The 15,281-nt window shown below is 33.3% G+C and overlaps 1 protein-coding gene across 1 annotated transcript in view; it reads right to left on the bottom strand.

The window, feature by feature from the left end:
* The window catches only part of LOC149223741 (sister chromatid cohesion protein PDS5 homolog A-like), a 98,665-nt gene that overhangs the window by 17,968 nt on the left and 65,416 nt on the right, over positions 1 to 15,281 (bottom strand). The window contains exons 2-10 of the mRNA XM_089387983.1: positions 4,439 to 4,620; positions 4,219 to 4,345; positions 3,772 to 3,987; positions 3,052 to 3,268; positions 2,775 to 2,950; positions 2,460 to 2,659; positions 2,204 to 2,353; positions 1,796 to 1,808; positions 1,261 to 1,443 (exon numbers count right to left, since the gene is read on the bottom strand). Coding sequence (XP_089244109.1) covers positions 1,261 to 1,443; positions 1,796 to 1,808; positions 2,204 to 2,353; positions 2,460 to 2,659; positions 2,775 to 2,950; positions 3,052 to 3,268; positions 3,772 to 3,987; positions 4,219 to 4,345; positions 4,439 to 4,620 — 1,464 coding nt within the window. The remainder of the gene's footprint in view (positions 1 to 1,260; positions 1,444 to 1,795; positions 1,809 to 2,203; positions 2,354 to 2,459; positions 2,660 to 2,774; positions 2,951 to 3,051; positions 3,269 to 3,771; positions 3,988 to 4,218; positions 4,346 to 4,438; positions 4,621 to 15,281) is intronic.

The raw sequence follows: 15,281 nt of genomic DNA, 5'->3' as shown, positions 1-15,281 counted from the left end.
AAGTATGTAATAGAGATCCTTCACATTGACACTTTCCTTGGTGTGGAAAATGTCAACCAATTCGTGGAGTGAAACAAGTTATGATAATTTGTTCTAATGGGAGACATAAGAAAAAATAGTGGTAATCCTCTTCTATATCAATGAACGGATCTAGTGGTAAAATAGATTTCGATATTCATTTTTTGAACTAAACTCATAATGATTAATATGTCAAAAACTAACTTGAATAAGTTAAGAAGCTCCTACACCAAATTGATAGATCCATCTATGTACTAGTGATTAATTGGTATGTTGATGTAATTGGTTAACACTAGGCCAAACATATGCTTTGTTATGAACACCTTGAACTAGTTCTACGTAGAACCTAGACATGAGTGCATTGGCAACAAACTTTTTCAAAATAACCATTTGAAGCAACCACTCTCCCATGCATACATCACAGCTCAAAAGGAACCCTTCCCAAAATAGAACTTAATCTAAAGCTTCCAGAAACAACAAATACTCACAACAATGTGAAATTGTATATAGTATATACAAAATAATATATAGTATTAGTACTCTAATAGTGATACTTAAAATTTTATATATAAAGTATTAAGATTAATCTCAATTAATCCTTAAAGTTGATTACATTTCGCTCTATCTTTTTACTAAATAAAATATCATAATCAATATATATATATATATATATATATATATATATATATATATATATATATATATATATATATATATATATATATATATATATATATATATATATATATATATATATATAAACACTATTACAATTTTAAAATTACAAAAAAAATATTCCATGTCTAATTTTCTAGTTAGTATGTTATAAGACAAGGCTTTGGATTTTGTTGGAACACTGCAGTCATTAATAAAAGTGACATTCATTGCCTTGAAAGGCACCACCTAAAGCAAAAAAATCCTTCCTTTCCATTGACATTTTCAATAGTCTCATCCACACAAAGAGTTAAAGCTTGATAAAATGGAAAAAACATAATCATTCCATAAAAATAAAACTATGTAGAAAGAAATGGAGAACATCCTATCAAAAAAAACAATACTGCAGAAAGAATATATATATATATATATATATATATATATATATATATATATATATATATATATATAGATATATATATTCTCCAAAATTTAATTTGATTGGAGTTAAATGATTCGAAAATTTGATATATCTAGAACGGAAAAAATTACTAAAAAGCACTTTACAAAAAAGTAGAATTCTCTCACCATAAGCAAGTTCATGCTTGACTGAACAATTTTGTCTTTCCCACCTCTTGTAATCCTTGCAATCTCTTTAAGCATTTCTTTGACATGCTCTTTGCCAAAAAGAAAATAAGAACACCTTATGGCAAATGCCTTCAGCAATTGATATTGAGGATGTGTGTCACCAAATTGTTTAAGCAAGTCATCCTATAAAGATCAAGAGAATTGTGAGAAAAATGAACAAGAATTTTTTTTGGACAACCTTCCAAAGGATCTCTCATTTTCAAGATGGGCATAAAGTTAAGATTGCACAAATCATGTAACAAAAATAATTGCAGCTAAAAACTCAAATTATCATTAAACATGGAAAATTAAATACTTACTAGAGTTGATTTCCCTTGAACAAAAGTCAAATTGGAATCAAGTAAACTTGATAGTGTCTTCCAAATATTGTTGTATTTTCTTTGACACAAAATTATAAAGTCCTCCACTATTTTGGGAATATGATTGGACCCTGAAATAATCCTGAAGCAACTAAGAATTATATCTTTCAACTCACTTGTATCTTTTTCCTGACAACCAAAAAATGATTCAAATATGATTATTTATATTCCTTTTAAATTTGACAATAATAAATATTAATGAATAAACCTTCAATAGAAATTTTAAGACAAATACCTTTTCTTTTTTCTTTCCATAATAGAAATTTCTGCATTTTTTCTTGCAACCTGAAATCATTGGCAAAACCTACTAAATTTTTTCTTGAAAACAACTATTTATAAGAAAAATGTTGATAAAAAATAAAGATACAATAATAATGTCCATAAATTATCAAACATCTCATAAGAAACATGCATGCCTAATAAAAAAATTAAAAAGCAACAAAGTAGCATTTCCTAATTGCATTTAACTAAAAACAACATATGATTTTCTAACAAATTATCCACTATTACAATAGAATACTTACATTTTCTTTTGGTTTAGAACTTCCTCAAAAGCCTTAATGTCTGATTTCTCAAAGTGAGAAAACATTGCAATCCATTGTTTTACTTTTTCTGAAAGTGGAAGATTAGAAGGGAAAAGTGATGTAGAGAAAAGGATATCCACTGCATGAGACCTGCCCACAATTAACCAAATTAAATGATTGTATTTTTGTTGCACAACTAACAATATGCACTTAAATATCACGAACAAGTAAAAAATACAGAGACTAATTCACATACCTTGTGGACAAGTTAAAGTCTATTTTATCTTCCATAATTTCTAAATAATTGCACTTGAAATCCTTGTCATGACAAAATCCTAGAATTTTGGCAGGAATCCAAGCCAACTCAAAGTTACCAACTAAGCCATTCAAACAATCCCAACAATAATTTCTGTAAACTTCAAGAAGTCTTTCCAATGTGTACTTTTGTAGTGAAACCTGCAATAATCTCCAAAGAAATGAGTTAACAAACAAGATCTAAAGGAATTATCTACTAAAAACATGCAAATATATATATAGATAGATAGATAGATATAAATCATAAAAAAAATACCGTTTGGTCATGAAGGTGATCCCCCAATTGTCTAACAATCTTTGAGGGAATAGATTTTACATCACAAATTGCTCCAATAACTTGCTTCTGAATAGTCTCGTCAGAATCCAACAATAGATCAATAACTTGCTTCTGAATAGTCTCGTCAGAATCCAACAATAGATCACTCAAAGCAGCTGAGGTATGTCATAATAAAAAGTCAGTAAAATAGAAATTCATCACAAAATACCAACATAAAACATGACCAAAGCTCAAGGCTTGTAATTGTTCTGCTCACCGATTATGCCAGATGATTCAGCCCTAAGTGGATTTGACAAAATACTTTTTGGTGCACATTTCACAGCCCCTAATCGAACTTCCACAGAGTTGTTTTTAAATCTCTTTAAAAGCTCCGAGAGAAGTGGTTGAAATTCTTTGGCAAGATCATCACATGGAAGTGCAAAGATACTCCCAAGAAGCTTTAATGAACTCTCTCTTACATCTGAGAGTTGAGACTGCACCAATTATTCTTTATCAAATCTCGAGTAACAAGATTGCACTTATATTACACCTATGTAGCTATACAATGAGAGATATTTAATAATATAAAAAACAACTTTTCACATTACCAAAATGGAAACAATTAAAAAAACCAGATTTTTCGAGTAACAATACTATGATGTATGTTTTAAGTAAATATAATATTTATAATATTAAGATTTATTTAACAAATCATGAAGGGGTCATAATAGGAAAAACTTGTTCTCAAAAATCCTTATTAGGAAAACCAACAAATAAAACATTTGATTTGTGAAAAATATAAAAGGGATGCATTTCAAAATCCTAATCTTCCTTGATCTGAATTACAATTATAATGAACAGAAAAATAGACATTATTTGAATAACACAAAACCCTAATCAAATTCCTAGAAAAAAATATATTAAAATAACAAAAAAAAATGCCTAATTCATTTAATCACTACAACAATAACTCAAAATTTATTTAACGCATACGAACCTGAACCTCCAGAGTCAAATTTGCAATAATTGAGCGAAATATCTGGGGTGCACACTGATAAAGGTTAAAAATGATCTCCTTATAGTTGTGCAGAAGATAGTGGTGCAGATCATTTTCAAAGATAGACGTGAGAAAGAGACTGAGATTTGGCTCAATCTTGATTGCCACAGACTTCATGACATTCATAGCTAGTTTATGAGCAGCTGAAGATATATCCTGCAACGACAAAGCAGAGAACCTTAGAAATATTTCATAGGCCGTGATACTGCCTTTAAAAGAAAAAGAAAAACAAAAGGGTAAAAAGGAACGTAACAGAAAACCATCATAGATTACATTGCAATGAACAGATACTAATAAGATTACTAATAAGATACTAAAAAGGAACGTAACAGAAAACCATCATAGATTACATTGCAATGAACAGATACTAAAATAAGTAGCACATACCTCACTTTCTCCTTTTAAAGTGTTTAATAAGATTGATAATAATTCCTCAGAAATGTTGTTGCTTTCATTGAGAATTTCAGTCAAAATTGTTTCCATTGCTCTTAAGATATTTTCTGAATGGTCTTCTCTGAAAAGACAGGTCAGATACATTTATTAATTGCAGCAACTGACTATGAAAGTAAGCGTAATGGTAAAACAATAAAATCAGAACAATTCATACCTGGCTTCGTAGAAGAAGATTTGAAACACTTCCAAGATTAGGTCATCACATTGAAGATTCAAGATACGAACAGATAGGTGAGATTTTGCAAGGTTTTCTAGAATTATGGCCTTTCTTCCAAAGGAAGCACTGTGAATATCTTGTAATTCACGAAACATTGTAAGAAATCGCTTAAAAATTTTCTGCATAAAAAAAAATTGTGATTAATAAGAAAGAAATGAAAAACCCTCAACAACTTTCGACATTTCAGTAAAGCCATGTATCTATTTAATGGTTTAAAAGCTTGGAACAAATATGTATCTATTTAATAATAAATTTAAATTATTTAAAAAGGTAAGTTTAAAGTAGCATTTATGAATAGTTGTATCTAGTGTCACTCGAAGTAGAATTCTCTACTTTATTATTGTTGAAAAAATATTATTTTTATTTTATCATATTCATTATATTATATTGATTTTCCAAATGAGTTTTATTTTTTAATATGTTTAATTTGTGTTAATTTTCAGTTTAATATTATTATGGGGAATATAATGATGAGCTCAAAGAGGTTATGTTTATTAAATTAAATATAAGTGGCGACCACTTAAAAGTTGATTTAATATTTATAAATTTTGAATAATGAATATAAAGAGACTAAATTCAAATAAACATCTTAGAATGAAGTGGTTTATTTTTATGGTGAGGCCTAGATTCTAATGTTTAGGGCTTAGGTCCGGTCCTATGGCATATGAATGTTTCCCTAACAATTAGGTCTATGAGGTGTAGTAAGCCCTTTATCTTTTTTCGATTTCCTTTTCCATTTTCTCGAGCCTCCATCTACCCGTTTCTAGCATGGAGTTGGATGTGGTTGATTACGGGGATAACCTATATCCATGTTGTTCCTTCAAGTTCTAGTCAAATTTTACGCAAAACATCCCTATGAAATCATCGAAAGGACGAGGAGTTTTCAAGGAATGGACACACCACTCACCAACAATTTTGTCGATTCCTCCAAGCGGGTGTGTATCCAGTGCTAAGAAGTGTAATCTGTGTGATGGATTTTTCCTGATTTGGTAATGGCATTTCCCTTGTGAATCCTTCTCCCTCTATGACTAATTTATCACCTTCGAAGTTGTAGGTTGAAGGTAAGATTCCTAAAAATCACAAAGATCATGTGGACTCTAGCCATAACTTTGGTGTGAGAGTTAGCAGAAAGTGTATTATGGAAATAGGTAGGGAAGAGTTTTATGGTGGTAGGAAAATACATTTAGTGGAGAGATTATATAGAAATTTGGTTCATGAAGTTGCACCAAAGATATGGCTCCTCCCTCAATTGGGCTATTGTGGTTGGTTATTCTCCTACTTTTCATGTTATGCTTAGATGATGGCTTTGTTTTATGTTTAAATTGTAGGCCAATTATTGGAGAATGATTGATCTTAGGGGTCATCTAGGTTATTTATTTAGAGGTGGTCAATGGAATTTGACCTTGTTAGTGCTCTTATGGCCATCAAGCAGGTGTATGCAATTGTCTCGGGTATTCCTCTGATCTTTTTTTGAGATTGAGTTGGAAACCTTAGGTAACAAATTGGTTCATTTTGTGGGTTTGGACCCTAATTGGGCTTTAATTCTTGATAGATGATTGGGTTAGGTTTTGGTCAATGTGAACCTTAGAAAAGGTTTGTTTGGGTAAGTAGAATTGGTGTGCAACAACTCTCTTTGGAAGTAGAAAATTGATCATTGGAAGTCTCCCTTTTGATGTTTTGGATGCCATGAACTACACAACCAATGCTTGAAGGTGTCCCTTCCATCTGTCTTAAAGAAAAAAGAATAGATTAAAATTTCTAGGGATTGCTTTAAAATTGAGGAGTAGGATTTGGTTTTGGTTTTAGGCAGGAAAGATGTGGGAGCTTTCCTAGTTGAGGACAATGGTGTTGATACAATTGATGAGTCATTTGGTGTCAACTATTGTGTTGGTAAGTCCCCACCTATTTTTTATTCTTCCAATTTTTCTCATGCTCTTAATGTTTCTTCTACTCTTGGAGAAATTTTATGGATTTTGAGCCATTGTTGGTCTCTCTGTCCATAGCATGCTTGGATTCACCTCTAGCTTCCTCCCCTCTTAAACTTATTAGGTTTGTTGTTGAAATATTTGTTGTTCCAATGAAAGAGGGGTTGACTAGCCTTCCCATTGCCTCAGAATGGATTTTTCCTAGAAAGGTTATGCCCTTGTTCAAGAGTCAAGCTCAAGGAGGATTACTCCTCCAAACGAGGCCTAGCCCATAATCCTCCTCTATCTAGTCATGTAGGGTGTAAGTGCCACTGGCTAAAACCCAATAGAGCATGTTGCAATACATTAAAATAAAGCAAGAAAGTCATTGTTTTTAAGGCCCTTGGAGTGGAATAATCTCTCAAAATGGTTCACCATGATCATGCTCTCTTTTTGTGCCTGTGGGGTTGGGGGCGAGGGGAGGGTGTGCAACTAGCTAGCTCCAAAAAAGCTTATCTGGAGCCATAAAGTGAATAATATTTTATTCTAGGAAACTATGTAGAAAGGTGGGAAGCCTCAATCTATTCTTGAAATATTTTTTAAAGAATTAGTCTTTTGCTTCTTTAGATGCAAATGGTATGTTAAGTGGGTTGGTTATGAGATGGATCCCAAATTTTATTTCTTCATCCTTCTCCTCTTTTAACTTGACCATATTGGTTTCTTTTGAAATTAAAGGCTATGTTTTTAGGTTTACTGTGCTAAATTTCTATGGCCCTTATGCCGATAGGGTTCCCTTATGGTACAATTTGAAAATTCCAAGGTTTTGGATGTCCCCCATATCTAAGTTGAAGGTGACCTAAATCTACCTTGTCACTTAGGGAGGTGTGGCGGTCTAACCCTAGATTGGATCCTCAAATTAGTTTCTTTTTAGTATTTTTTCGAAACTAATCTATTGGTCGATATAGAGCCAATGAGGTTCTCCCCACTTGGAGGAATTTTTAGTCCAATGAAGATGTTATTTCGAGAAGGTTAGACCATTTTCTAGCCTCCGAGGATTGTATGTCTAATACTTTTGTGTTTAATTCATGGGTGTCCTTGGTTGGGCCTCTTGGATCATCTTTTTCTTCTTTCTCAAGTTTATTTCAGCTCTATTCAACCTTCTTCACCTTTCAATTTTAGTTATTCTTGGTTTTTGGAGGAAGATTTAGAATTGTTAGAAATTGTAGCAAGAAAAGGCTCAATTTTGACTTGTACCTTAGTCAAATTCAATAATTTGATTTTCCACATCAACAGGATGACTTGGATTTATGTTAGCTAGAGTGGCATGGCCTTGTCTCCTAGTTAGATGAGTAAATTCGAGTTTGTAGGCTAAGAGTAGAGTTGTGCATGAATTGATTGCTAAGATTTAGCAATATAGTTGAGTTATTTTTAGTTGAACTTAGTTAACTTATCTCTAGTCATTAGTTAAGTCAGTTGAAGGTCAATTGAGTAGTTAAGCCTATTGTTAACTCACTCGTCTCTCATTTAACTAGTCAATCAACTAAAAATAGACACAGTCATGCATGGAATTCAAATTTCCTAGTTAAGGTAGATGAAAAGGAATGTTTGTATTTATATTTGTATATTCTTTAATTTACAATGATTTACGCTAAGCAGGTGATCAATTCCTCAAGCTATTACACATGGAAATAGGGAATTTCTCTTATTTTTAGGGGCTAATTCCTCCAAGATTGCGCAAGGAAATAGGGCTTGGTTGAGGCTTGAATTGGCTAAGTGTTAGCTAGAGAAATTCAAGAAGAAGAAGAATAGGAGAGAGACATTGTAATTGTTTCTCTTTTCATCTGAATTAATGCAAAGCAGTGAAGGGTTTTTCCTAGTGGGTTCCCCTAGAAATCACTATGTACTTGTGGTTTTGCTTGTTGCATGTATATGTATGTTGTTCTAAATTGTGATTTTCATTTTGCAGATTAGTAGAGAAGAATTTGTGTCTCCTAATTTCAGTTTGATTTCTTGAGCAGTCACAATTTCTGTCAAATTTCTACAAGAAAATTGGTGGAGGATACTTTGGTGTATTTATGCTGCTCTTTATCCTTGTTGTTTATAAGTAAATTCACAAGTAATATCTCCATAATCCATGTGGTTACTAAAAAGTCGGAAAAATATTTTAAGGCCATATCACAAGCTAATTTAAAGGAAGTGGAGGAAAAAATATCAACTTTGTTTAGTGAAAATTTCTCTAACACTTTCTTGGCCACTGACATTGAATAACTTCCAAGTATGGAAGCCTTTAAGAAATCCTTATTGGAGAAGGAGGAAGTGGAATGGAGGTTGCAAATTCATGCAATATGGATCAAGGAGGGAGCTAATCATACTAAATTTTTCATCAATATGCTAGAAATAAGAAATTTTGAGCACCATATGGAATATGAAGTCACTCTTTTAATGATTTGTCCAATATTTTTTGGACATTTCAAAGGAGGGGGATATGCATTTTAGTTCTCTATTCAAGGATCCAAAAAAAAATGATCTAGGAAATCCTAGAGGTTATTAATTTATTCCCTTCTATTATTTTGAATGATATGAATCTTTATCTAATTGAGGATGTTCCTGAGTTTGAATTTCATTTGGCTCTCATGTATGTAGAAGGATGGGTGCCCTAGCCCATATGGGCTTCCAATGGAATTTTTGTTAATATTTTATGAGATTTTGAAGAAGTGTCATCTCAATACTATTAAGGAGTGCCAACGTTAATGCAAGGTTTTGGGTTTGTTCAATTCAACTTACATTTCTTTAATCCCTGAGAAGCACAATGGGTCTTCCTTTAGGGATTATCTGCCCATTTCATGTTGTAATGTGGCTTAAAATTTGTTGGCCAAGATCATGGTGAGGCACCTAAATCCAGTGTTGAGTGAGGTAACCTTGAAAGAGTTATTTGATTTTTCATAGAAGATGCAAATCCATGATTCTGTTGTCATTGCTTAGGTACAAATTCATTCCATTAAGAATAGTAAGAAGAAGGTTGCTATCCTTGACCTTGATCTCTCGAAAGATTATGATAGGGTTAGATGGAATTTTCCCCTAATATTCTTGTTAAGGGTGGATTTTGATCTCTTGGTTGTCAACTGGATTATGGGGTGCATTCAATTTGTTTAATTTTCTATTCTCATCAACGGTTCCACTTATAAACATTTTTTTGCCTCAAGAGGGATGCAATAGGGATTCCCTCGATCCTCTTTTTTGTTCTTGATTGTTGTTAAGGCCTTGAGCAAAAATTTTGGTAATGCTAAGAGTAGTGGTTCTTATAATGGTGTTCAAGTATCTATTCGTGAAGCTATTTCAAATGTTCTATTCATAGATGATGTGTTGTATTTTTCTAATGGTCCACTAAGGGATATTTCTTCTCTCAAGTATATGTTATCCCTTTATTACAAAGTCACTAGAATGGAAATCAATTATGACGAATAGTGTTTGTTAAATTTTGATTTGCTTGTGTCCTCTCCTATTCAAATTGAAGATATTTTTGTTACCTTTCCCATGAAAAGTTTTGGTTGCATATTTTAAATGTTTAGGTTTTTCCCTTAAGCTTGATGGGTATAGGGTTGTAGATTGTTGGTAGCCTCTCAATAAGGTAGAGATGAGAATATCATTATGGGTTAATAGATTCCTTCCACATAGTGAAAGGTTGGTTCTACTCAAATTAGTATTGGAGAGCCTATTGTTTTAGTAAACCTCCATCGCCTCTTTTCCTAAGGGTATTTTGTTCAAAATTAAGAAGGTAAGTCTCCATTCTCTTTGGTTGGGTTTACCAAATCTAACATTCCTCCTGTAAAGAAGAGTCACGTGGATATTCAAAAATATTTAGGACGATGGGTATCAAGAATATCTTTCTTTTTTCCAAGGCATTAGTAGCCAAAATTCTATGGAGGCTCACTAACAATGATGCCCTCAAGGGAAGAGTGATGAAATCAAAGTATTTTGTAAAATCAGTCAAAGGAAAATTGGTATAGATGTATGAGGAATTGTTTGAAGCATTCTATCATGTGGAAGGATTTGGTAGAATCCTTTCCTCTTGTTAGCAACTAGGCGGTTTAGAGAATTAGTAATGAACAAAAACATAGGATTAGAAAGGATCCTTGGCTAGGCGTTGAGGAAAATTGTAGGTTCTTGGGTGATCTGATCTAGTCTCTAAATAAGTTGTGATTTATCTTTTATAAGATGCTAAAGCTCATTCCCCTCAAGTAATCAATCATGAAAGCTAGAATTTAGTGGAGATCTTCGGCTTGGCAGGAAGAGAAGCAAAGGACTGGAGGTTCTATGCTAACTAGATTAGAGGAAGATAAGTCCAACTCTCTTTGATAGTCCAAATATTCGAGAATATGTAGGTTCACTGCAAAAATAGGTTATTATTGGAATAAGGAAGTACTGAGAGGGGGGGTGAATTAGTAATAGTGAGATTCTTAGATCTTTTTTTTGAATATTCTTTCAGTCCTTTTATTTTATGTTACTTATGAGAGAATTTTTTGATAAAGAAAGTAAGCAGCAAGTTTAAGAATTCATATGTTCATACAACCAATAACATGAGAAGTTTACACATTTTGACACTAGAATTTTGACATGGAAACCCAGAGGGAAAAACCACAAATGTTTTGTTTGTTTATGATTTAAATTAAGCACCTACTTAATTACACCAGTTTGTTTGTGAGCACCCACTCACAGGAGGTACCAACCCCTTTACATTAGCAAGCACCAATTTTCCAAGAGGCACCAACCTCTTCTGAATGCAGGCTACAACCTGTTCTTTCCATTGTTCTACTATTTCATACAATTTTCAAATCGAAAATGAAGGCATATAAAATTATGGAAGATATCAATAAGGTTGGTTGCAGAAACAACTTCTACTCTCGGTCCATTGTTGTTCCATATACTACCTTTGATCTCATACAGTTGCTCTTTTCCCACTGCTCACAGCAACATATCATCGACACTTTTCCTTCTCACACATAGGCTCTCTATTGCACACTCTTCAACTCTTCCCCAATTGTTCCATGTCACTCCCAAATATTATATCATCCACATACACTACTACAATTAGTATATGGTCACCTTCAAACTTTATGTATAAATTGTTGTCAACTATACATTTATTAAATCCTTGTTGTTGAAGGTATTTATCTAGTCTTTCGTACCAAACTCTGGGAGCCAGTTTCAGTCCATATATAGCCTTTATCAATTTGTATTCAAACCCTTCATCTGTGGTGAGTATAAATCCTTCTGACTACTCAATGTAAACTTCTTCTTCCAGATCTCCATTGAGAAATGAAAATTTCACATCCATCTAATATACCTTGATGTTTTTATGGTAGCCAAGATCAAGAAATATTTTTATAGATTCTAGTCTTTCTACTGGTGCAAAGGTTTCCTTGAAATCTACACCTTCTATTTCGGCATACCCTTTGCAAACCATTCGAGCCTTGTTCCTGTTTACTTGACCCTGCTCATTCAAGTTGTTTTTGGAAACCCATTTGGTTCCAACATCATTTTTCTCTTTAGGCCTTGGAACAAGCTCCCAAGTGTCATTCTTTTCAATTTGGTCAAGTTCTCCATTCATAGCTTTCACCCATAACTTTTCCTCACTTTCTTGGTTGAGATTCTTGGGTTCAATCTGTGACAGGAGAGCTAGGCTTTCATAACTTGTATTTCCAACAAGTTTCCTCCTGTTTTGAAAACCATGTCTTTGATCTCTAAGTATTTGACTCTCATGATGTTCTTTCTATACATACCTAGAAGGTGTCTTTTGCTTTGGAGTTGTGTCTTCTTCCTCACCTTCACTAACTGTATATGTTTCTTCTACATCTATGGACCTCATATCTAGATTTTATTCATCATCTGAGTTCATATTTCTTTTAGAGGAATCAGGTCGTGAAGTTATTTCATCTATTATCACATCAATGTAATCCTCAATATTCCTTTTCTGCTTGTTGTAACACTTATATCCTTTACTTCGAGCAGAGTACCAGTGTAATATTCCCTCGTTAGGGCAAGAGTCAAACTTTCCAAGATTCTTATCATTCCTTTTGATGAAGCACCTTATCCTAAACACCTTGATATGTTTCACTAATGCGAGTCTTCCCTTCCACAACTCATATGGATTTTTATTACTATTAGGCTTGAGTTGAGTTTTATTTGAAAGATACATTGTTGCTTGTGCTGCTTCTCCCCAAAACATGTGAGACACCTCTGCTTCATCCAACATTGATCTGGCCATTTCTTGGATTGTTCTATTCTTTCTCTCCACTACTCCATTTTGATGTGGAGTTCTAGCAACTAAATATTTCCTCCTCATGTCTACTATATAATAGAGAGAGCGATTATGCACAGGAGGATTCATCAGTTTTTTTAACTCTATCACGTATGATGGATCCTTTAAATACTTGATGAGTTCAAAGTCTATCTTTAAATTTCTAATGGTGAAATAAATCTTCAAATATTGAAGAATAGGATACCTAAGAACAAAAAAAGGGATAAGAATCCCATATTTATACCCCTGAGCTTTAGTAATATCAGATTTTAAGTCTTTCTCATTTTCTACTTGAGGTTTAAATTTTTTTAAATGCTTAAATGCTTCCATCTTTTCTTTTAAGAGCACTATCCAAGTGGCACCGGTAAAATCATCAATGAGAAGCATGAGATATATTTCTCCTTTTGGGGTTTTTTCTCTGGTTCTGCTACACATATCTATGTGAATAAGCTCCAGTGGTCTAGATGAGGAGAACTCTTTTGAATTGAAACGAGTCCTAGTTTTCTTACCAAATTGGCATGACTTGCAGATTGAGTTAGCAGGCCTTGACATTCTTGGTAATCCTCTCATAGTTCCCATCTTACTAACTTTTATCAAACTGTCAAAATTCATATGGAAAAGCCTCTTTTTCCACAAGCATGCTTCATTCGTTTTTCTTAAATAACAATTAGCCCTGGAATCATAAAACACATATGCATTATTATGGGTTATGATTTCTTTTCCCACCAACTTTCCATTCTTCATATTATATTGCGGATCTCACAGTCCTTAGATCAAAAGGTCACATCATATCCATTATCACACATTTGGCTAACACTAAGAATATTGTTCTTGAGACCTTCCATATACAACACATTTTTTTCTTTTGTCTTTTGATCAAGGCTAACTATGCCTTTACCCTTAATTCGTGTTGGATCATTGTTTCCTAAGGTGACATTGTTTCCTCTATCATTTTCTTTTAGTGACAAAATTTTTCTTTTATCCCCAGTCATATGCTTGGAAAAACCACTATCCACATACCATATGTTCTCTTGATTATGGGTTGATAGAGCAAGACCACACTGCATGCTCTTTTTAGTCTTTCATTTCCAGCTCCCCTTATCCTTTTGGATAGTTGATTGTCTAATATTTTTGGAACTTAGATAGGTATTCACACCTACTTCTGCACTCACTTTCTTTGTGCAAAAAATTATTACATTTGAAGCATTCTACTTCGCTTAACAAGGGAGAGAATACATTTCGATCTCAGAGAGGATATTTTTTAGATCTAATTTTCTGATACTTATTATATCTATATTTTCATTTCTTTCGGCTTTGATCTATCTACAATCAACAACTTTATGTCCAAAGATATGACACTTAAAATAATGACCATAAATAAATAGGCATGCCTATTGTTGAAATTCCTATGAGTTTTTACATGAAGGTACCTCGGTTGTCTGGTTGATTGATTCGTTATCCATTGATTATCTCCTCTTTTCCTTGCCGCTCTTTTTTCTTCATTAATTCTCTCTTGATGCTTCTTTACATAGCTCTTCGATCCTTCGAATTATGTGGACCTGAAGTTTATCTTCTCTATAGAATATTCCTATGTCTTTGAGTATCCAAAACCTGTTTTGATTCATGAGGGCCTTTGGATATTTAGTATCTAATCTAGTTTCCTTGTGCCTTCTATAAAATTTCCATTTAAAACCTTCTCGGTCTTTATTCCCTCAACACCCATTCTTTGTTATATTTTCCTAGGTCTATATTGTTCTTTGATTTGATAATTGCATTTATTTATTAGCGCATTAAGTTCACCCCTAATCATCATTACATTATTCATATTTTCATCATTATTCATCAACATATGCAACTATGTAGAAAGAACAACATCATTATCATCAATGCAGTGGAACAAAAAGGAACAATAGAAGAAAAGCATGCACACATACAGACATCAGGATTCATCGGAGACCAAGGAAAAACCCACTATGGGGAAAACCATTGAAAATTCTTATTCTTCTTAGATCTTCATCAAATGATTTGGCAAAAGAGAGTACAATGATCCATATCTTCGTCTATGAAACTAACCAGTAAAAAACTATGACATCCATGAAATGAACCTAATCATTCTTATACTCAAATCCTTGATTCTGAGGACCGTAATGTACTATCACTAACTATATTCAATTGTCGAACATTTTTGTCACTGAGCGGTGTCTTCAAAATACTGAAATTTCATCTTTTAGTCTCGAGCACATGGAGAAGGAGTTATGCGAGTGATTATGCTAGTCTTGGATGCTCCCTGGTGAATTGTATGCATGCGTCTGGGGAAAAATATAGTTGGATCTGCCTCAAACCCCTATACGCACCCTTCAAGCTATTGTGCGAGCATTTGAGGATTCCCAAACGCACCCTTGACCACTTTGTGCCTGCATATGGGGACCAGATTCTCTTATCTACTTTAGAAACCCTAGACACTCCCTTCAGGCTATTGTGCAGGCATCTAAGGCTTCCTAGACACACCCTTGACCACTTTGTGCATTTATCTAAGGTCAAAAATACTCAGTTACATGCGTGCAATCGAGAAACATAA

This window comes from Pinus tabuliformis, chromosome Q (assembly GCF_031772625.1).
Source record: "Pinus tabuliformis cultivar Carrire ecotype Pingquan chromosome Q, CPIR1, whole genome shotgun sequence".
In the NCBI taxonomy this organism is placed as follows: domain Eukaryota; kingdom Viridiplantae; phylum Streptophyta; class Pinopsida; order Pinales; family Pinaceae; genus Pinus; species Pinus tabuliformis.
Note: the sequence above shows the minus strand (reverse complement) of the source record. Positions and strands in the feature narration are given on the sequence as shown.